The sequence below is a fragment of the Melanerpes formicivorus genome, unplaced genomic scaffold (assembly GCF_026170545.1).
Source record: "Melanerpes formicivorus ecotype bairdi unplaced genomic scaffold, bMelFor1.0.p_v2 SCAF_7, whole genome shotgun sequence".
Classification (NCBI taxonomy): Eukaryota; Metazoa; Chordata; class Aves; order Piciformes; family Picidae; genus Melanerpes; species Melanerpes formicivorus.
The window spans coordinates 20,750,787-20,773,379 of NW_027142359.1; the positions used below are offsets into that span (position 1 = coordinate 20,750,787).

A 22,593-nucleotide genomic window follows, 5' to 3' on the forward strand; every position below is an offset into this window, starting at 1 on the left:
GTTTAATGGCCATAGTGGTGTTAGGTCAATGATCTTAGAATTTTCCAACCAAAACAATTCTATGACCCTATGCAACAATTAGAACATCACCAATAAAGTATGGTAATGAGGGAACCCAAAGAGAAACATTTCCCCAGCAATTTAAGTGTATCCAGCCTGCCCACAGCAACACTTCTCTTACCCTGACATGTTCTGCCATCTGCAGAGATGGTGAGGCCTTTGGGACAGGAGCAGTAGTAGGAGCCCATGGTGTTGTGACAGGTGTGGGAGCAAGGACTCCACACAGCACATTCATCTTCATCTGGAACAAGGAAACGTTTGAGAAACCAGGGAGGTGTTGTAAGACGACAGACTATGAGGGCAGGCTGAGAGTTTGGGTTAGTCAGTCTGGAGAAGAGAAGCCTCCAGACAAACCTTCTTGTGGCCTTTCAGTGCTTAAAGTGGCCAATCAGAAAGCTAGGGCCAGACTTTTGACTAGAGTCTGTAGGGGCCCTGGTAAAGAGCCAGGACAAGGGGTGATGGTTTTAAACTATATGAGGGAGATTTACATTGGAAATAAAACCCATGATTTTTTCCCATGAGGATGGTGGGACACTGGAACAGGTTCCCCACAGAAGCTGCTGTCCCATCCCTAGAAGTGTTCCAAGCCAGGTTGTGGCTCTGTGGTTATACCCTACCCTTCTCACCTGAGCAGTAAGGCCCCATTGAGTCCAAGCCAAAGCCAGCAGGACACTGATTGCTGCGGTCACCTGCAGGGTAAAGGAAGCACATGTTACCTGGGGAGGAAAATGGGCTCCTTTCATTGCTTTTGAAAAGCCTTTAACACTTAGCATTGCAGCCCAGCTATTTGTAAAAGATTTATTATCCTTGGACACTAAAAACTTTTTAAATCCAGACTTGGGTGGATTTTACAATGAGAGTGGTCAAATACTGGAACAGGTTGCCCAGGGATGTGGTTGAGGCCCCATCCCTGCAGACATTCAAGGTCAGACTTGACATGGCCCTGAGCAACCTGACCTAGTTGGACATGTCCCTTGCTCACTGCAGGGGGATTGGACAAGGTGACCTTTGGGGGTCCCTTCCAACCTTCTGTGATTTTCTATTTGGGCATTACAAACATTCAGCAGGTGAGGGGAGTTCCCTCAGACTGCTGCAAGTTGCATCCCATTCTTGCACGTCCTGCACAATTCCTCCATAAAGTTTTCATCATCAGAAGAATAAACCCCGTTCAGTTTCACTTCATTTAAAAGAGGGAAATAAACCCAAAGCAAACCAATCACCATGTGGGAAGTCATAGTAGAAGAACACAAGTGCATACTGTGAACAGCAATGGAAGCCTGGCAGAGGCTGCTCAAAGACCATTTCTGCTCCCTGAAAATGGATTCAATGGCTATGACATTTTAAAGAAAAGCAGCACATTCATTGCTGGAGGAAATAAATGCAAGTTCTGTCAAGGTTTGGCCAGATTTGTGCATAGGCATTAACTTGACTTGGAGACATCCTTTTAGCAGGCCTCTTGTTAAAATGGTCAAACATCTTACTTGGGTTTCACAGCATATGATGAGTTCCTCGGCTGGCAAGTAGGGAAATCCCAGTTTACTCAATTTAGAATGTTGCCATTGAGAAGCAGGACTGAGACAGGCAGTGCCACTGCTCACTGACTTCCAAGCCCGAGCTATTTCATTTGACAGGTGATGTTAAACCTTGCTGTGTAAAAACAGCCCAGACAGCCCTTCAAAGATAACAGGAGCCTCTGATAACGGGTGACTTCTCTGAGGAAAACCTGCTTACAAAGTTCTTCCTATCTGGCCTGAAAAAAATACATCCAGAAAGAACCAGCCAAATTTTCAAGCTGCAGATTTGCATCACATTTTCAGCACATGCCAAAGAACTCCAGAGAAGTTCAGTCTGAGGATTGACTTGGGAGATTCTACCATTTTAGTACTGAACTTTGAATGCGCTCCCACCTCATTGCTGCTTTACACCAACGTGTTTTTTGAGATGAGAATACACAATCCTTTGCCTGGATAGGTATGCAAACCCAAACACAAAACCCACTAACGCCTCATCCTCCACAAAACTGACAGGAGTTTCCTTTTAGACAGTCTAAGGTACACACCTTAGGAAATGGAAAATATGTCAGTTTAGTTGTCTGAAGCTCCTGGTGATGCTGGCAGCAGTGTCATCAAGTGCAGACATGCATTATTGATGAGGACTACAGGTGAAGAGCAAGTGTAGACTGCAACAGCTTTTACCTATCAGACTGTGGTACATTAACAAGACAAGAAGGTCCTGGGGTCTACAAGGAAGTTACCCAAATTTCACAGCATTTCCACTTTCAAGGCCATAACCAGCTTTTGAGAATACAGGGAATGAATTCTGGGAAATCAAGAGATTGTTTTTTCCATTGTTTCATGTCTGTGGAAGGTCAGAACAGCACCCTTGGTGGAAGGCAGGGCAGCACTGTACCTTTTGCAATGGACGCGTGGATTTTGAAAGCCACAGTTTCCTCCAAGGGGTTGTACTCTGATGCAATAGAGGAAGCATGGAGGGTTTCCACCAAGAAAGGCATCTTTCCTTTGGTGTAATCATAGGTGATGGTGTGGTTCCACGTGTAGGGAACACTGACTCCATCAGCAGTGAAGAGACGGGTAGAATGGGCGTACAGCTGCCCAGGGCCAGTCTGAATATAGTCTTCTGTGTAATCCTGAAATAGCAAGATCCAGGTGTCAGCCACTGAGGAGAGTCACCACCACTGGGGTTCTTTGTAGTTTGATCTGGTTTGAACTCCCTCCCAGGGGAGGTTTAGGTTGTCGATTAGGAACAATTTCTTTACTGAAAGAGTGGCCAGGCATTGGAGCAGGGATATGGTGGAGAAATGTGTGGATGTGGCACTTTGGGATATGGTTTAATGGCCGTGGTGGTGCTAGGTTGATGGTTGGATTCAATGTCCTCAGAGGTCTCTTCCAACCAAAACAATTCTACAATTCTGTGATTCTGTGTGTTCTGAGAAGAGCTTTTTTTCCTTAACAGCTAAACACATCAGATTTCACCCAAGAAATGCTTTTTTTCCCACTCTTATTTTAGCTGTTGAACATTAGAAGCATCTGGTGTATTTCTTTCTGTATGAATCGGGCAGTGGTGGTAAAGGTCCTGATGATGGGGGCCACAGCAGAGCACTGCCCAAACCTCTAAAATTATCTTGTTGTTCAATACCAGTAATTTTAGTTTTAACTCAGATGTTGATAATCTGTGATAAACAAACAACTGGCAGAGAAAAATCCTACCACTCACTAAAAGCCTAAATTTTGGACATGCTACATATTGGACTGTATAAAAACATCAAGAACTTCATGGATACTTATAGTGCATTGTGGGATTAATACAGTAAAGCCTTAAGAGAGTAAAACATTTGCACTGGTCACTAATTGTCACCTTTACAGGAACAGCTTTAAGGAATGTTCTTTCTTTTACAATGAAAACAATTAGAATCATAGAAGGGCTTGAGTTGGAAGGGACCTTACAGATCACCAGTACCAACCCCCCTTTCATGGGCAAGGACGCCTTCCACTAGGCCTGGTCACTCCAGCCTGGTCCTAAACACTTCCAGGGATGGTGTCCACACCTTCTCTGGGCAACCTGTTCCAGTGTTCCACCACCCTCAAAGAATGTCTTCCTAATACCCAGTCTACAGCTACCCTGCTCTAGTTTAAAACCATTCCCCTTTGCCCTATCACTACAAGCCCTAACACGAAGTCCCTCCCCAGCTCTCCCATATCTCCCTTCAGGTACTAGAAGGCTGCTCCAAGGTCTCCCTGGAGCCTTCTCTTCTCCAGGCTAAACACCTCCAACTCCCTCAGCCTGTCCCCATAGGGGAGGTGTTCCAGCCCTCTAATCATCTTCATGGCTCTCTTCTGGACCTGTCCAACACTTCCATGTCCTTCTTGTGGTGGGGACACCAGACCTGGATGCAGTACTCCAGGTGGTGTCTCACAAGAGCAGTGTGGAAGGGCAGACTCCCCTCCCTTGACCTGCTAGCCATGCAATTGTCTAGTTAAAACCAATAATCTGGTTTTAAACTAAAACTTTAATACCACACATTATATTAAGCAAACTGTTTTTCACATCTTAACACTAAACCAAGACTTAGTGTCTGCTGATTTACTACAGATGAGAGAGGACTTGTGTATGGGGGAGCTGATGTCTCAAGCAGCTTTACCTTCACACTCACGTCGGCTACTGACTGGAGCTGCAGCAGGTGGCCGCTCACCACAACATCCAGCAGTAAGGCTCCGTCTGAATCCAACCCCCGGGCAATGTGAGTCATCCGCAGGATCTCCCCTGTGGGTGTGAAGAGCACACTGATATCTGAACCATCTGAAGCAGAGGTCTCTGTTAGCCACACCTGTAGCTGAACTGAGATCCCTTGGCCAGTTCTGTTATACTTTATAAAACACACCATGCCTGGAATGGAAAATGCTTCAAAGTACAGCTCTAAAAGCTCTATTTAAGCTTCAGAAAACTGTTGCTGCTGTGAGCACAGGACTCCTCATGCAGCAGCAGCTAGATGCTGTTTCTCAGCTTATCAAGCTGGCAGGACACAGAGCTGGTGTGTCACAGGCAACTAACCAGTGGCAAACTCCACTTGCGTTTCTCTCTTGAAGATGGCGTCAGTAAGCGTAAAGCCGTTCATTGCTTCCCCGATCTCTTTTGCAGTTGTCCAATAAACTGGGCTGAGTATAGAAACAAGCTTCCTCATCGCTGGGCCTGCAAGAAAGGCAGCACAACGTTTGAGGACATCTTCCCCAGCATCATGCAAACTGAATATGAGCCCTAAAATAATGCAAGTCTGAAGATTTAAACCAGAAAGCTTTACACATTGGTACAGTGGCTGGAAAGCTGCCCTGGGGAAAAGGACCTGGAGGTGTTGGTCAAAGGCTGGCTAAAGATGGCCACCTGGACGCACACTGGCTCAAGAAGGCCAACAGTGTCCTGGCCTGGATCAGCAGTAGTGTGGCCAGCAGGACCAGGGAAGCAATTGCCCCTCGTACTCAGCACTGGTGAGGCTGCAGCTTGAACACTGGGTTCAGTTTTGGGGACCTCAGTGCAACTCAGATGACTATTAGCCTATATTCAGAGCAATCATTTCACAAATGGCAATGTATTAGAAGTCACTATTGATGACTCTTAGGTTTTTTTTCCTCTCTGTGAAAAGTTTAGAGCAGTTCCTTCAGTGAGACTTAACAAAATGCAGTGGTGAATGCTGACATTGCACCCAGGTCAGTCTGGATCAAGGAGAAAGTTGATAAAAAGCTCTACAAAGCCTACCAAGGCTCCGAGGGATGTTGGTGATCTTTGCTTGTATGACTCTTGTTTGGGAGTCAGGGCTGTCCGTCACTGTGGCATTCAGGAAAGCAGTTCCAAACTCCATGCCATTAATGTTCCCAGTGATGCTGCCTTTGGCATGTGAAGGGCCAGCTGTGAAGGAAGGAAGGGAAAACAAGGCCCATGTGAAATCTCTGCTGTCTGATATTTTGGGGGACAGAAAATTTGGAGATACTGTCCAGCATCTACTGGAGAGAGTCAAATGGACAGCTACAAGGATGATTAAGGGACTGGAACATCTCTCCTGTGAAGAAAGGCTGAGAGACCTGGAGAAGAAAAGGCTGAGAGGGGATCTTATCAATGTCTATAAATATCTGAAGGGTGGGTGTCAGGCTCTTTTGGGTGGTGCTTAGTGATAGGACAAGGAACAATGGGTACAAGCTGGAACACAGGAAGTTGGAATGTGCTGCCTGGGGAGGTGGTGGAGTCACCATTATTGGAGGTGTTTAGGAGGAGACTTGATGGGGTGCTTGATTGCATGGGTTAGTTGATTAGGTGGTGTTGGATGATAGGTTGGACACGATGATCTTGAAGGTCTCTTCCAACCTGGCCTAGTCTAGTCTAAATACATTTTTTTAAGGTGAGGGTGCTGGAGCCCTGGAGCAGGCTGCTCAGAGAGGTTGTGGTGTCTCCTTCTCTGGAGAGATTCCAAATCCACCTGGATGCTTTCCTGTGTGACATACCCCAGGTGATCCTGCAGGGGGGTTTGACTTGATAATCTCTATAGGTCCCTTCCAACCCCTAACAGTCTATGGTTCTATGAAGTAAGGATGTCTCTGCACATATTACTACATTATTTGCAAGAGTGAAGCTCACACCCTGAAAATAACAGTCTGAGATATGTGCACAGTAAGGTGGCAATCACCTTTTGCATGTACCCCTGTCTGAAAAGCAACAAGTGCTCAGCAGCATCCTCTAGTGTTACAGAACAGGCTGACAAAAAAATCACCCAGCCGAACTCACAGGGGAGGATCTAAGTCAAAAAAATTAGATTGCTTGGACAGCTGGCCAAGACACAGGAAAAAGACAGTGTCATTAACTCACCAGGACAGGCTTGGGTGTTGCACCTGGATATCTGGGAGGAGTCTCCAGCACAAGGCCTTCCTCGGTGTAAGGGGGCTGGGTTGCTGCACAGGCGTGTGCGAGTCTGCTCTCCCCCTCCACATGAAGCAGAGCATTGGCTCCAGGTTTGCCACTGCCCCCAGTTTCCATCCACTGAAGAAAAAAAAAATTAAGTGAGTGATTTTTTTCATTTTAAAAGTGTCAGCCTGGTGTCATTCCTTCTTGGTGGAACCAGTGTGTTAAAGAAACAGCTCAAAGGGTGACCCAACCACCTCAATGGGCAGGTGGTGAACACTTCAGAAATACACCACCTCAAAAACTGTTTGTCTACCAGCTGTACTGCAGGCAAGGAGGCTCCTCCATGGGATGATTCCAGTGTAACAGTTGGGAACTGAGCAAAGAGTGGGTGAAATTCTTCCCTGTGTCATGTGGAAGAGGTACCACTTCATGGCTGACCAGGGAAGCTTTGTACAGTGTAGACTATACATGTCCCTCTGCAGTCATGAAAGGCTCCCCAGGGGTGGCACCCAGAGGTCCAGCATGCAGGTGAGGAGCTCAGCTGGCTCTGGGTGGCTGCTCTCTGGGGAGAAAAGCCATCTGCTTTGGCAGGGAGGTTGGACTGGATGATCTCTGGAGGTCCCTTCCAACACCTAACAGTCTGTGATTCTACAATACAGAAGCATCCCACATTGCTTCTTTAATCTGAAGATCTCACAAATGCCATGTGTAGCCTGAAGGCTTGCAGGGAGAGCTGTGTTTATCTTCTTGGTTGGTGTGAGCACTCACCAGGACACAGGTCAGTGCTGCATCTCTGGATCTGCATGTCAGCCCCTGCGCAGGCTCTGCCACCACTGGCGGGCCGAGGGTTGTCACAGCTGCGGTACCGCCTCGCCTGGCCTCCATTGCATGTCCGACTACAAGTTCCCCAGCTACTCCAAGGGCCCCAGTTGCCATGAACTGTAAGAATAGGTCAGATTTTACCTGTCTTTCTCTTAATACCAGGCAGTTGAAGTAGGAAAATACTCCTTTTGGAGACTAACTTTGTAATTTCTTCTCGCAAACTGAAATCAAAACCTAGACAATTAAAGATCTAAGAAAGGTGCCTTGTGCAGCATCCACCCATTGCTCAGTACAACTAACCAGAACAACTGTCTGCCCAGAGAAGCTGTGGAGTCTCCTTTGAGAGATTCCAAACCCACCTGCCCATTGCGATCCTGGGCAAGCTGCTAGTGGTGACCCTGCTCTTGCAGAGGGATTGGACTGGATGATCTCCAGAGAGCCCCTCCAACCCCACTACGCTGGGATTCTGTTGCTTGTAGGAAAGCAGGCAGCACGTGGTTAACCAAGTGAGTCACGACACTCTGCTGTGAGATCCCAGGAGACTGACTGAGGTTGTTCCAACTGCACAGTCTTAACTTCAGAGAGCTGCGTGACCTCTGACAGGACCTCATGGACCAGCTGCTGCTGGTTTGTGCTCTCAATAGTTAATGTTTAAAACATCCCAGGCACAGTGGCTGATGAAGAGATGCCTTGCCTCTAGTCAAGAAGCCAATGCCACCCCCTAATTTCTGTGGGAGCACAATATGCTAGGAGGGCTTACTTCCTGCTGTGCATCCCTGCAACCACAGGGAGTGGACAGGCAGTCAGACTCAGAGCACTTACTTGGACAAGGCTCATTGTTGCAAAAATCCATTTGTACATCACTTCCTTCACACTTGTGCCCCCCAAACTGTGGGGCTGGGTCTGAGCAGTGGCGTGTCCTCTGCTTGCTGCCTCCTCCACAGGACACGGTGCAGGAGCTCCAGCTGCTCCATGTGGCCCACTTGCCATCCACTGGTGAGAGAGGCACAGCATGGCACTGTTACAGTCTCTGATGTCAGAAGTGACAAAGCGAATCAGTGCTGCATCAGGGTGAAACTGAATGTAGAGAGTTACTGTCTGTGGAACATCTCAGCTGAGGGATTTCTACATGGGGATTTCCAGGAGTGAAAGCTGAGGAAAGGCATGACACCTTGGCATCGACTTGAAAACTTGGCTTGAAAGCAGGTGAAGAGTCTAGAGAACAAGTCTTATGAAGGGCAGCTGAGGGAACTGGGGCTGTTTAGTGTGGAGAAAAGGAGGCTGAGGAGAGACCTCATTGCTCTCTACAACTCCCTGAAAGTAATTTGAAGCAGGGTGGGGATTAGTCTCTTCTCCCTAGTATCAGGTTATAGGAAGAGAGGAAGTGGCCTGAAACTATGCTAGGGCGGGGGGATTAGGTTGGAGATCAGGAAAAAACTCTGTGCTGCAAGAATGGTCAGGCATTGGAACAGGCTGCCCAGGGAGGTGGTGGCATCACCATCTCTGGAGGCGTTCAGAAATATGTGGACATGACACTCTGGGACATGGTTTAATGGCCATGGTGGTGGTGACAGTTGGACTTGATCTTAGAGGTCTTTTCTAACCAAAACAATTCTATGATTCTCTTTTAAATTACCTGTAAGCCTGACCAGAATTATGGTGAGGATTGCTCAGTCCTCACTCTCAGTCACTCTGCACATTTTCAGGTGTCTGTAAGCAACCCTTGGCACATACAAAGCAGTCCCATCTTCACTTGTGCATCCAGAGAGGTTATGAAGTCTCATCTGGAGAGATCCCAAAGCTACTTAGATGTGGCCCTATGCACCCTGATCTAGGTGACCCTGCTTTAGCAGGGGGGTTAGACTGGATCATCCCCAAAAGTCCCTTCCATCTCTCACCATGCTGGGATTCTGTGATCCTTTGGCTGCAGCTGCACTGTCTAAAGATGTAACCATCACCATCACCGCTACTCTCCTTCCTCACCAGCCTGTGAGGAAGAGCTCAACACTTCATAGGAGTTATTACTAAATTATCTCACATGAGCCAGGTCTAAACAGTTGGTAGTAGGGGTTTGATCTCCCCAGACATGGGGACACAAACTGTTATGGGTACATCCATGTGAGAGCTGGAGTTGGTAGCTGAGAAGAGGCTGAAACAGTCACAAACTCACTGTAAGCAACGGCATTGAGCCAGATAAATGCATAACCTCAAGCCCTCAGCTGCTCACCTACCACAAGGTCAGTTCTTTCTCCTACCAGTCCAGAAGGGACTCAAGGCAGGATCTGGTATGTGCACAATAGAGCATGCAAAATAGGAGCAGCATTAAGGTGCTGCACATTCCACTTGCTGAAATTTCCCTGCACTCAGCCAAATACAGAGGTCAGACTTCAAAAATCTGAGTTTTCCTGTCCAGTCATAAAAGACTCATTGAAATGTGGAAGAAAAGGATAAATGGGGAACAGAACCTAGGACACTGAAAAAAACCAGAAACATTTAGGAAATGTGCAGTTGAGCTGCCAAGGATTTTACATGTTGCTTTTGCACAGTAGAAGGGGAAAGGAAGGGAGATGAGGATTGCAGAAGAAACCCCACATGTTAGATCTCTAGAGAGATGCTAAAGATAGTGATGGGGGCCAGTGAAGATAAAAGGCTTGAACAGAACTTTGTTAGGGACTACACTTTTGAACCAGGAAAGTTTCAATATAAATGATGCATATTTTGGTAAGCAAATGACAAGTCTCTCCTTGGTCTCTTTGTGTCCCATGTGTTTTGGCCAGCAGGTGGAGGGAGGGGATCCTGCCCCTCTATTCCACCCTGCTGAGACCCCCACCTGCAGTGCTGGGGCCAGCTCTAGATCCCACAGCACAGCAGAGACATGGACCTGTTGGAATGGGGACAGAGGAGGCCACAACAATGAAGGGAGGGCTGGAAGCCCTCTGCTGTGAGGCCAAACTGAGAGAGTTGGGGTTGTTAGCCCAGAGAAGATAACACTCCAGGGAGACCTTAGTGCAGCCTTGCAATATTTGTAGGGGGCTAAAGAGAGCTGGAGAGGGACTTTCTATAAAGGCATGGAGGACCATGGGTGATGGCTTCAAGCTGGAAGCAGGTTGATTTAGATTAAACATTAGAAAGAAATTCTTCTCCATGAAGGTGGTGAGGCACTGGCACAGGTTGCCCAGAGATGTTGTAGAGGTGCCAAGCCTGGAATTTTTCAAAGCCAAGTTGGATGAGGCTTGAGCAACCTGGTCTAGTGGGAGGTGGGCAGGGGCTGGGACCAGATGATATTTAGGGTCCCTTGCAACTCAAAATGTTCCATGACTCCATAGCCTTACCTGGGCAGCGTCTCTTGTTGCAGACCTGCATCTGGACATCAGGCCCCTCACAGTAGGACCCGTCATGTGATGGAGGAGGGTTGTTGCAGAGCCTCAGCCGTGTCTGAGTGCCTTTCCCACAGGTCTCACTGCAAGGACTCCAGGGCAGCCAAGAACTCCACTCACCATCCACTGCAAAGGCAGCACAGCTGTAAAACTCTTCAAACTGCACAGCTGCTTCAACTTGAAATTACAGCTCCACAGCCCAGGGTAAAAAGGCTTCGTTGTTTAATATCAGTAAATGAAACTTCCTCAATAAGCCCTTGGAAAAAGCCCTTGCCTCGAGCACAGCCAAAACAGATCAACAGTTTCCAAGAAAGAGATTAATCCTTCCCTCTTTGTTTTCTGAATACTTCACCTCACTACAACCTTGGAAGAACAGAACTGAAAACCTGCCCAAATCATCTGTTTTCCTAAGTGACCTGGCCCTGGCTGTCCTGGGCTGGGTTTCAGGTCTCAGCTGGGAACATCAGCTAAAGCTGGCACACAGCTTCTTTCAGTGGCTACCAGTAAGCAGGAGCCAGGACTGATTTTGTTGCCAAGATGTAGAGCAATGAACTCAGGCTGGTGGATGAAAAGGGATATAATAGAAATGGTACAGCAGAAAACACACTGGTGGTGAAAGGTGATGAGTAAACTACAACCTATCAAAGGTGGCACATACTACTGAGACAGGAAGGAAAGCTGAATGTGCAGCTAGTCAGGAGAAAGAGGTGGCTGGAAATTAAAGCCAAACATGCAGCTATTGTCTTTTATTAACTAGCATGTTTTATGTTTTTTAATAGTGGGTGGTTTGGTTGGGTTTTCCTACATTTTAATTGGCTTTGCAGAATAGATTTAGAGTAGTTGTACTCTCTGAGAACATGGATATTAAGTACTGGAAAAATGTCAAAATACATAATTAACATTTTTCTTGTGGAAAAGGGGAAAGAGAGAAATTGCTGAGAACTTTCCTTGCACTTACTTCTGTGGCTTCCATGAATGGGTGCTGTTTGATAAACCACATCCCATTTGAAAAGAAAAACATTGAGAACTGAATTCTTTTAATCATTTGGAACTAGCTTAGAGAAAATTGGGGCTGGAGAACAAAAGAAACCCAGGTGGGAAGCCCCTTGTTCACCTGCTGTGAAACCACTCTGCCCTTACCTGGGCAAGGCCTGATGTTACACATGACTGAATCCACAGCGCTGCCCTCGCAAGGCTTCCCGCCGTGCTGAGCTGGGGGGTTACTGCAGGTTCTGCTTCTGCTCCTGTTGCCTTGTCCACAGCTCTTGGAACACTCTTCCCATAGCCCCCACTCTGACCAGCTACCATCCACTAGAAAACAGAAAAACCCCACAGTGGTAACTAAGAACTTTCATTCCAGTTTCTTAGGAAAACCGCATGAAGATCCATGGTGATCTGCGTGAGGGTTGGGAGGCTCTGCAGAGGGACGTGAACAGGGTGGATGAGATGACAGAGGCCAATTGCAGGAGATTCAACAAAGTCAAGTACTGGGTCCCCATGAATGCTCCAGACTTGGGATGGAATGGCTGGAAAGCTGCCTGGTGGAAAATCATCTGGGAGTGCTGGTCAACAGCAGAGGAACATGAAGTGGCCAAGAAGCACACAGCATCCCAGCCTGCATCAGCAATAGTGTGGCCAGCAGACCAGGACAATGATTCTCCTGTACTAAGCACAGGAGAAGCCACACCTTGAGTACTGAGTTCAGTTTTGGGCCATTCACTCCAAGAAATACGTTGAGGTGCTGGACCACATCCAGAGAAGGGCAATGAAGCTGGTGAAGGGGGACCAGGGGAAGTTTAGACTGGACATGAGAAGAAACCTCCTCACTGAAAGGGTTCTCAAACATTGGAACAGGCTGCCCAGGGAGGTGGTTGAATCCCCATCCCTGGAGGTGTTTCAAAGATGCAGAGATGTGGTGCCGAGGCACATGGTTTAGCACCAGCCTTGGCAGAGTTAGAGAATGGTTGGACTCGATGATCTTAAAGGTCTTTTCCAACCAAAACAATTCTGATTCTCTGACTCTATGCTATGGGTTCACTGCCAGGACACAATATAAGGCACACCAAAAGAACCAACCCATTAAAGAAATACCTGGACAGGGCCTGCTGTGGCAGCTGCGGACGTCTCTGTCAGGCCCCTCACACCTCCTCCCGCCATTGGCTGGGACAGGGCTGTTGCACTGGCGCACTCGCTCCTGGACACCTTGGCCACAGGTGACGCTGCATGCCTGCCATTCCAGCCAGGGGGAATATCCCCCGTGCACTGCAACGGGACAGGGATGCTGTTAGGAACACACTTGTGCTTGAAGCTCTCTCAGACTGACAGAGCGAAGTGACAAGCGTGCTCCACAGCCAGACCTGGAAATCCAGCTCACATCTGCATTAGCACAGAAATATCTCACTACAGTTCAGAGAACACTCCAGCTCTTCTGGAAGATCTACTGCTTATGCTTTTTGTCAGAGGCACAATAAAGTTGTGAGATCTTCTGAGGATGGGACCTAGTTCAAGATCCTCTCACTATAATTTATGTCTCTCAGTCCCTCACACTCCTCCATCTGGATGAGTATATTGGAAGGAACAAAGTTACATGAAGTAAAAGGTCACTGATGTCTTGGATTAATGAAAAGGAACCTGTTGTGTACACTGAAGATCAAATGTGCTATCCACAAAATGTGGGTAAGATAAAATTGTGACCATATTTATTCACAAGACCTACCAGTCATGAAGTTCAACGAGGACAAGTGTAGGGTCCTGCACCTGAGGGTTGATTTGCTGCAAAGAGTAGGACCAGGGAATGATAGAGGACAAGTAGTTCACCATGAGCCAGCAATTTGCCCTCAAGGGCAAGACTAGCGGTCTCCTGGAATGCATTCAGAGGAGTGTGAACGATAGGTTGAGGGAGGTTCTCCTCCCCCTTTACTCTGACCTAGCAAGGCTGCATCGAGAATACAGATGTGGGAGGTCCAGTTCTGCGGTTCCCAGTTCAAGAGAGACAGGAAACTACTGGAGAAAGCCCAGTGGAGGCTACAAAGATGCTGAGGGGCCTGGAGCATCTCTGTGAAGTGAAAAGGCTGAGAGACCTGGGGCTGTTTAGCTTGGAGAAGAGCAGCCTGAGAGGGGATCTGCTCCATGGCTAAGGGGTAAAGGGCAAGAGGACAGAACCAGACTCTTTTCAGTGGTGCCCAGTGACAGTACAAGGGCCAGTGGGCACAAACTGGAACCCAGGAGGTTCCATCTGAACAGGAGGAAAAACTTATTTGCTGTGAGGGGGCTGGAGCCCTGGAGCAGGCTACACAGAGTGGCTGTGGAGTCTTCTTCTCTGGAGACATTCCAAACCTGCCTGGACATTGTGATCCCAGGCAGTCTGCTGTGGGTGACCCTGTTTTATCAGGGGGTTGGACTGTCTGATCTCCAGTAGTCCCTTCCAACCCACACCTTGCTGTGATAGTCATTATCATGCATTTTGTGCACCTACCCTGGACAGTCAGTGGTACTCTAACAAGAACAGACCCCATCAGGTTCCTGGCTACACACTCATACTCAGCTGTGTCTTCCTTCCGGGCTGCAACAATACGCAAGGAGCCGTTGGACAGGAGAGTCACTCTCTCATCGTTCACAACTGAATGACCTTGGCGCGACCATTTGATGGTTGGAGGAGGCTCTCCATTTGCCTGGCAGTTCAGCATTGCTGTGGCACCAGCTTCAATAACTGTCTCTACAGGTTCAACAGTAATGACTGGAGGACCTGAAAGGGAGAGGTTTCTTTAGGCAGCAGCACATGGTTATGTGTTTTCATTGTACTCAATATCAGAGGCCTGATCAGAACAAAGGCAAAAAACTTAAGTCAGTTAACTTTGACTAAAATTATTACTGCTGATCTTCCAGTATCACAGTATATAATCTTAGTATGGTTTGGGTTGGAAGGGACCATTAAAGGTCATCTAATGCAATTCCCTGCAGTCACCAGGACATCTACAACTACAGCAGACTGCTCAGAGACCCAAACAACCTGACCTGGAATGGATCCAGGGATGGGGCATCTTCCACCTCTCTGGGCAGCCTGGGCCAGTGTCTCACCACCCTCAGCATAAACAATTTCCCACTTCTATCTAGCCTGAATGTCCCTCTTTTATTTCAAACCATCACCCTCTGTCCTGTCACAACAGGCCCTGCAAAAAAGTCTGTCCCCAGCCTTCCCATAGGCCTCTTTAAGCCCTGAATAGTCTCACCATCTCATACATGCAAGTTAAATGCCAATGATAGGCTAGTTTTAATATTTATCAACCTGAGGACCACAGCTGGGCTTGAGGCCTGACTCTCTGAGCACACAGTTGTCTTCATTACTGACATGTGTTGCTCTTCATAAAACCTGCAGGAAGACCCATTAAGCACATCCAGAGGCGACTGTGCTGTGAGTAACAGATCCATACTGCTTGAGGCTCTAACAGAAAAGGGATGTTCAGAAATTCCTCCACTAGTGACAAAATAATTCTCAAATATTATTTCTGCCAAATATAAAATACTGCTAGTGAATGCTGGGTTCCATCTCATGCAACATGCTTAATTCCAAAGTCAAGCCTAGATTAACCCAGTTGAATGACATCCTCTCTAGTCTGAGTAGCTAACAAAAGTAAGGCAGCCACTAGTAAAGAGGTATGAGGGCCTGGTTAGGAAAGACCAGCCAAATGAAGACATGGATGATGGGCAGCCCACACCAGAGAGATTGCGTGATAGTTGACTAAGAGGAACTGGCCCTTTCAGAATGTGGTTCACCCCACTCTTAAGTTGGTTCTTCTTTATATGCTTCTCTTTGACCTCAGTCACCAGCTCAGACTAATCTCTTGAAAGTTAATGATGAAAGATGAGAAGAGCCTTATCCCACAGTGCAGTGCCCAACCTGCAAACCTGTCCAGAGGTAGGTTATCACTCCAATCTAGCAGCATTAAACTTATCTCTTGGAGTCTTACTCTGAAGCGTCAGCGTCAGGCTGCGTTCCACCACACCTGCATCATTGGTAGCCACACAGGTGTAGTCACCAGCATCTTCATTCTAGAGAAATGAAAGTCAAATGGTCATTTAACCCTTTAATGAGGGTTTCAGTTCCCAGGGCACTTCCTGGAGGTGAATCTTCCACAACCTAGCATGATGTGCTCTGGATCCTAAGAGGCATCCAGTCAGTTTCTACAGCATCCTATCATTTTGCTTTCATCAACTTTAGGCTGATACTGGGAATTGTTTTGACTGACAACATGTTCTCCATAAGCCAGCAATGTGCCCCTGTGGCCAAGAAGGCAAACAGTCTCCTGTGGTGCATCAAGAAGAGTGTGAACAGCAGGTACAGGGAGGCTCTCCTCACCCGCTACTCTGCCCTGCTGAGGCCACACCAGGGATATTATGTCCAGTTCTGGAGAGACAGGGAACTGCTGCAGAGAGGAACAAATTCCTTGCTTTAAGGGTGCAGGAGCCCTGGAGCAGGCTGCCCAGAGAGGTTGTGGAGCCTCCTTCTCTGTCCACCTGGACACTGTGATCCTGGACAAGCTGTTGTGGGTGACCCTGTTTTAGCGAGGGTTTTGGACTAGGTGATTTCCAGAGGTGCCCTCCAACCCCCACCAAGCTGGCATTCTGTATGTTGTTCCATTTTTTATTTCCTTCAACTCCTTAATTCTGAGGATCAATTTTTCTTTTATTTATTTGAATGAACTCAAGGGAGATGGTGGTTTTAGCCTCATTTTAGAAGACTGGTCTTGATTTACAGGGCTAAAGTGGGCCTGCCACTCATCTTAGGAATTTAGATACTAAGAACTATGTCCACAGAAACGCAATTGCTTTTCAGCTGGCCTGACTGGGCAGAACCCAGTCTCTTTTCAGCTCAAAAGCAAAGGTCTCATTTAATTGGGCATGACCAGAATTTCAGACATTGACTTATGACCAATTGTCATAATTATAGATTATGACAAGAGAACCACAGAACCCTGAAGTTTATTGGTCACAATAATCTGGGTCTAACTCTGGTCTCAATTAAAACACCATTTATTAAAGGCCAAAGCCAAAGTGGGTTCAAAGTCCAGCCTCCCTCTTTAAAGCAAGGTGAAACCCAGAGCAGTGACTCACCACAGTGCCGTAGATGGCAAGAGAACCATTGTTGAGCTGTCGAATCCTGTTGCTAATTGGAAGGCCAACACCTCTTTTGCTCCACTGGATTGTTGGAGGTGGATCTCCTCTGACTTCACAATTCAGCATAGCATTGCCACCCAAGGGCTCAATTCGACTAGAGTGGTAATCCCCTTTGAAGACTGGAGGCTCTGAAGAAACAAGTGATGGCAGAGAAGTGACAGAGTCAAACCAAAATGCCTTTAATGAAATTGCACCTTTGACTTTCTGAAGTGTGCATTTCAACCTGGATTGATGCTTGCCATATAGCCATTCACAAAGCATCAAATCCAAGGGGTGATGGTTTCAAACAGAAGGAGGAAGATTTAGATTAGTTATTAGGAAGAAATTCTTCACTGTGAGGGTAGTGATATAATAAGTTGCCCAAAGACACTGTAGATGTTCCCTTTCTGGAAGCATTCAAGGCCACGTTGAACAAGACTTTGAGCAGCTTGATCTAGTGGAAGGCGTCCCTGCCCATGGCAGAGGGGCTGGAAATAGTTGATTTTTAAGGTCCCTTCCAACCCAAACTATTCTGTGAGTCTAGTCAAGGTAGATAGCTGTGTGAAACCATCCAAGAGTGACCACAACTACTGTTACTGTACATACCTTTGACATACACAAAACCAATAGCTTTGATGGAGCCAACTGTATTTTCTGCTGTGCACACGTAGGTACCAGAGTCATCTTTAGATACTCTTTCAATGAGAAGCTCACTGTGCCCATTTATGTCATCGTATTGTGCTGAAGACAGAACACATGACAAAGGGTTACTTCAGTCACTTTGAACATGTACCAGCATGTACAGTCACTGTGTGCCCAGAGTGGCCAGAAGGTCAATAGTGTCCTGGCCTGGATCAGCAATAGTGTGACCAGCAGGAGCAGGGCAGGGATTGTCCACTGATTGGGCACTGGTGAGGCTACGCCCTGAATGCTGGGTTCAGCTTTGGGCTCCTCACTACAAGAAGGACATTGAGAGGCTGGAGTGGGTCCAGAGAAGGGCAAGGTAGTAGAGGGTCTAGAGCACAAGTCTTTTAAGGAACAGATGAGGGAACCGGGGTTGTTTAACCTGGAGCAAAGGAGGCTGAGGTGAGACCTCTTGGCTTTCTGCAAGTCCCTGAAAGGAGGCTGGAGCCAGGTGGGTGTTGATCTTCTCTTAAGAGACAACTTACAGGAAGAAATGGCCTGAAATTGTGTCAGGGGAAGTTTAGGTCAAATATTAGGAAAAATTTCTTCCCTGAAAGGGTTTTCTAGGCCTGGAACAGGCTGCCCAGGGCAGTGGTGGAATCATCATCCCTAGAGGAATTAAAAAACCTTCTAGATGTGGTGCTGAAGTGCATGGTTTAGTGGTGACCTGGAAGTGCTGGATTAACAGTTGGATTTGATGATCTGAAAGGTCTCATCCAATCAAAATGATTGGATGACCTCAGTGACTGGTGTGTTGTATGACTGTAAGCCTAAGCTGCAGAGCTATTCAGTTAGCTCTGTGGCACTGAGACATTTCAGCTGAGACACCTCAGAAATGCACTGAGAATTCCCTGCTGTGACATTTGCCCATATCCATGCATTCACTTCAGCTGCCCCTTTAACTGAGCTTTGTGCATCTTCATTCTCAGAACTGCTGGGGTATGCTTCTTATTGAAGAGAAACAGCACTGGGTTTTGGATGCTGAGTAAATGCCATCAGATACTAAATGTTTCTGTGTGTTATATTATTGGCTACAGAGCTCTTAATTTCCTTACAGCTTTGTCTCAGAAGCAATTTAATGACATGACTGCATAACACTGAAGATTTTACCCCTAACAAGTTTGCTCCCTCTAGATCTTTATTCTTCCTTATCTATTATCTTCCTTATCCATTTTTAACTTCTTAATTGCAACCAATTCCACCTCTAGAGTGGAATGGCCAAGAAGAGCTGATGTTACTCACCTGGAATGATGTTATTGTTAAAGGTCCATGTTATTTTGGGTACAGGTATCCCAGTTGCTTTGCAAGTTAATCTGAGCTGCTCTCCTTTTGTCAAAGCTACATCTCCTGGCAGCTCAGTAAAAGCTGGCAGTACATGAACTACCAGGGTGACAGTGTGTGTGTCTTCTCCTGCAGCATTGGTAGCAATACAGGTGTAACTGCCAGAATCTTCAGGCTGAAAGAAAGCATGTTGAGGACATTTCAGCTGTGATACATCCTCCACAACATTCTCTTATCTTGTAAGGATAAGAGAATCTCAAAGGGTTGGGAACAAGCACTCAGCACAAATCTGAACTCTTTCCCTTCTAAATTTGAATGACCTGCACTTCTTTTTGCCTTTCCTGAGAACTTATCACTAGAAATTCTTCACAGATTTTATTCTGCAGTGAAAAAGTAAGCACTTATGAAAATTCCGGAGCATTAAGAACAATAAATCAAAATAAAACAAAGACTAATCTAGTAGTGGGTGAAAATGAATAGAAGCAGGGTGTTAATATTGCTAAATCTGTCAAGTCATAGCTGAGATTTAAGGAACTTACAACAACACTGTCCAAAATAAGGTCTCCATCTGGCACAGCCCGGTATTTTCCTGACACTTCTGTCAACAATATGTTGTCCTTCTTCCAGTTCACTGTTGGTGTTGGAATCCCCTCAGCCACACATGACAGGACAGCCTGGGAGTCCTCCATGGCTGTGTACTGCACCTCTGTACTGCGAATCCTGGGTGGAACTGGGAGAAAGTTGATTAAAATGATTCTTCCCTGTGCATTATCCAAGCACAACTGTTGAAGCACGCAGCACTGGGCTGAAGGAACCACTGCCGGCATCTTCTGCCGTGTTTCTCATCTCCAGCAGCAAGCACCATTTAGCATACCAGAGAAATGTGTGAAACACTTGTAATGTGCTGATCATAGACTGGATGGGTGGTGACTTTGCTGGGTGAAAACTGGCTGAAGGCCAGGCCTGAAGAGTGATGGGGAATGGAGTTAACTCCAGCTGGAGGCCGGTCAGTAGTGGTGTTCCCCAGGGCTCAGTACTGAGGCCAGTTCTCTTTAATATCTTTATCAGTGATCTGGATTACAGAGCATAATCAGTAGGTTTGCAGATGACACTAAGCTGAGAGGTAGACTTGTTCTGCTTGAGGGTTGGATTGAAGGGCCAATGCCAATCAGAGGAGATTCAACAATGCCAAGTGCCAGGTCTGGCATTTGGGTCACACCGACCCCATGAATGCTACAGGCTTGGGGCAGAGTGGCTGGAAACTGCCCAAGGGAAAAGGAATTGGAAGTGCTGGTTAACAGGGGCTGAAGATGAGCCAGTGCATGCCCAGGTGGCCAAGGCGGCAAACAGCGTCCTGGCCTGGATCAGCAACAGGACTAGGGCACTGATTGTCCCCCTGCAGTGGGCACTGGTGAGGCTGCACCTTGAATGCTGGGTTCAGTTTTGGGGCCCCCATTCCAAGGACATTGAGGGGATAGAGTGTGTCCAGAGAAGGGCAGTGAAACTGGTGAAGGGTGTACAGCACAAATCACTCACCCAGTAAGCAGCTCTGCCTTACAGTCTGTCTGCTCCCCCTCCCCACATCGGGTCACCCACATTGTTTCTCTACAGCCCTACTTACTGTGCACAGACAGTTCCATGCTGGAAGTGCTGGACCCTGCTGGGTTTGCTGCTGTGCACGTGTACTGGCCAGCATCTGCAGGCTGCACAAACACAATCTGCAGAGCACCACTGCTGAGAATTCTTCTTCTCATGGACTCAGTTATCTGCTGCCCATCTTTGTGCCAGCTGATCTCTGGCCCAGGGTAGCCTTCAGCCTCGCACTGCAGAGTGATGGGTTGATCAACAGGAACAACATATTCCTTCAGGTGGGACTTGATAACAGGAGGGACTGGGAAGAATGAAGAAAATATTTGAAAGAATTAGATGTTCTAGGAAGCTTGGGACACTTTGCTTCTGGGTGAAATCAATCCTAAAAGCATATTTTGATCCTAAAGTAGCCAGACAACTTAAGTGAATAAACCTCCTGGGCTCTATTCACACCAAATAGGAATTCATTAGGTCCCCAGTCCCTGAGACACTCAAAGTCAGGCTTGATGGAGCTCTAACCAACCTGCTCTAGTTGAAGATGTCCCTGCTACTGCAAGGGGTTTGGACCAGAGGAGCTTTAAAGGTCCCTTTCAACCCAAACCAGTCTGTAATTCTGTGATTCATTTCTATTACTTAGGGAGTTGTGTTTGGCTAACAGAAAGCATGCACACATTTCTTGTCTGTAAATCACTACAAGAGTTTAAAGGATGAGTTACCTTGAACTTTCAGTTTGATCTTGCCCAGAGCAGTGCCAGCTGGATTTTGAGCAACACATATGTAAGTGCCAGCATCTTCCACAGCTGATTTTGCAATCTGTAAACTGCCACTGGGAAGAACCGTGTAACTGTTGCCTACAACAAATACAAGCAAAGTATGACACTTCTGTTGTGGGGTTTTTGTTTTAATCAATGGATTACTCAATATCTGTATTTCAACATTCAGAAAAGAGAAAGTAAGCTTCTGAGTTCCAGCAGGCAGGCTGGAGGTAGATGCTTTAGGAGGCTACCTGTTGTGATGACATTGATGCCCTCCTTTTGCCACGTTATGATGGGTTGAGGTGTACCCGTCGCCTCACAGGGTAGTAGGATGGGATTGTTCACAATGACATCCAGTGTTCCTGGTTGAGTTTGGATAACTGGTAGTTCTGTGAAATTAAATGAAATGAAAAATGCAATAGGTTTAACCTTCAAGGCCAAAAAATACAGAAGATACTAAAATTCCATCACCTGATGAACAGCTCAGTGGAAGAGCTCTTAAATGTAACAACATGCTCAGTATGGATAGAGGGTCTGGCCTCGCTTCATGCAGTTTGCCATCACAGACACACTAGCTTACCAAAAAGCAAAGAAACACAAATCTTACAAAAATAAAGGAGAGCAGCATGGACTGAGGTGTTCTATCCAAGGTGTGAGAGTTGTAACACACAGGGTAGTGACTTTGTGAATAATGACTGCACCCAGAGGACAGTTCAGCTGAGCAGGACACTACTCATCATGATCCCCATTCATCTGCAGCACATGTGTATTAGAATCATACAGCTGTTAAGGTTGGAAGGGACCTTTAAAGGTCATCTAGTCCAAACCCCTGCAGTAAGCAGCAACATCTGCAGCTAGAGCAGGTTGCTCAGAGACCAAAACAACATCACCTGTAACGGTCCCAGGAATGGGGCATCTACCACCTCTCTGGGCAACCTGTTTGTGTCTCACCACCCTCAGCATAAACGATTTCTCTCTTCCCTCTAGTCTGAATCTCCCTTGTTTAGTTTAAAGCTATCACCCCTTGTTCTGTCACAACAGGCCTTGCTCAAAAGTCTGTCCCCAGCTTTCTTACTGGTCCCTTGAAGCACTGAAATGCCACCAGAAGGTCTCCCTGGAGCCTTCTCTATTCCAGGCTCAACAACCCCAACTCTCTCAGCCTGGCTTCACAGCAGAGAGCTTCAGACCTACCAGCATTGCTGTGGCTTTCTCCAGCCTCACTCCAACAGGTCTATGTCTCTGCTGTGCTGAGGACTCCAGAGCTGGACCCAGCACTGCAGGTGGGGTCTCAGCAGAGTGGAGCAGAGGGGCAGTATCCCCTCCCTGCACCTGCTGCCCACGCTGCTGGGGGTCAGCCCAGGACACAGCTGGCTCTGGGCTGTGAGCTCATAGTGCTGGCTCATGTCCAGCTTTTCACCCATGAGCATCTCCAAGTCCTTCTCCACAGTGCTTCTCCATCCTTTCAT

At 47.1% G+C, this 22,593-nt stretch overlaps 1 protein-coding gene across 1 annotated transcript in view; it reads right to left on the reverse strand.

Annotated features, from left to right (window-relative positions):
* The window catches only part of HMCN1 (hemicentin 1), a 206,510-nt gene that overhangs the window by 12,460 nt on the left and 171,457 nt on the right, over positions 1 to 22,593 (reverse strand). Inside the window, exons 79-99 of the mRNA XM_068141310.1 lie at positions 21,379 to 21,516; positions 21,089 to 21,223; positions 20,404 to 20,673; positions 19,322 to 19,512; positions 18,744 to 18,957; positions 17,424 to 17,558; positions 16,776 to 16,966; positions 15,632 to 15,713; positions 14,140 to 14,409; positions 12,756 to 12,926; positions 11,805 to 11,975; positions 10,620 to 10,790; positions 8,110 to 8,280; positions 7,234 to 7,404; positions 6,430 to 6,600; positions 5,329 to 5,478; positions 4,630 to 4,767; positions 4,220 to 4,341; positions 2,470 to 2,707; positions 687 to 749; positions 182 to 301 (exon numbers count right to left, since the gene is read on the reverse strand). Of these exons, the coding sequence (XP_067997411.1) occupies positions 182 to 301; positions 687 to 749; positions 2,470 to 2,707; positions 4,220 to 4,341; positions 4,630 to 4,767; positions 5,329 to 5,478; positions 6,430 to 6,600; positions 7,234 to 7,404; positions 8,110 to 8,280; positions 10,620 to 10,790; positions 11,805 to 11,975; positions 12,756 to 12,926; positions 14,140 to 14,409; positions 15,632 to 15,713; positions 16,776 to 16,966; positions 17,424 to 17,558; positions 18,744 to 18,957; positions 19,322 to 19,512; positions 20,404 to 20,673; positions 21,089 to 21,223; positions 21,379 to 21,516 (3,483 nt within the window). The remainder of the gene's footprint in view (positions 1 to 181; positions 302 to 686; positions 750 to 2,469; positions 2,708 to 4,219; positions 4,342 to 4,629; positions 4,768 to 5,328; positions 5,479 to 6,429; positions 6,601 to 7,233; positions 7,405 to 8,109; positions 8,281 to 10,619; positions 10,791 to 11,804; positions 11,976 to 12,755; positions 12,927 to 14,139; positions 14,410 to 15,631; positions 15,714 to 16,775; positions 16,967 to 17,423; positions 17,559 to 18,743; positions 18,958 to 19,321; positions 19,513 to 20,403; positions 20,674 to 21,088; positions 21,224 to 21,378; positions 21,517 to 22,593) is intronic.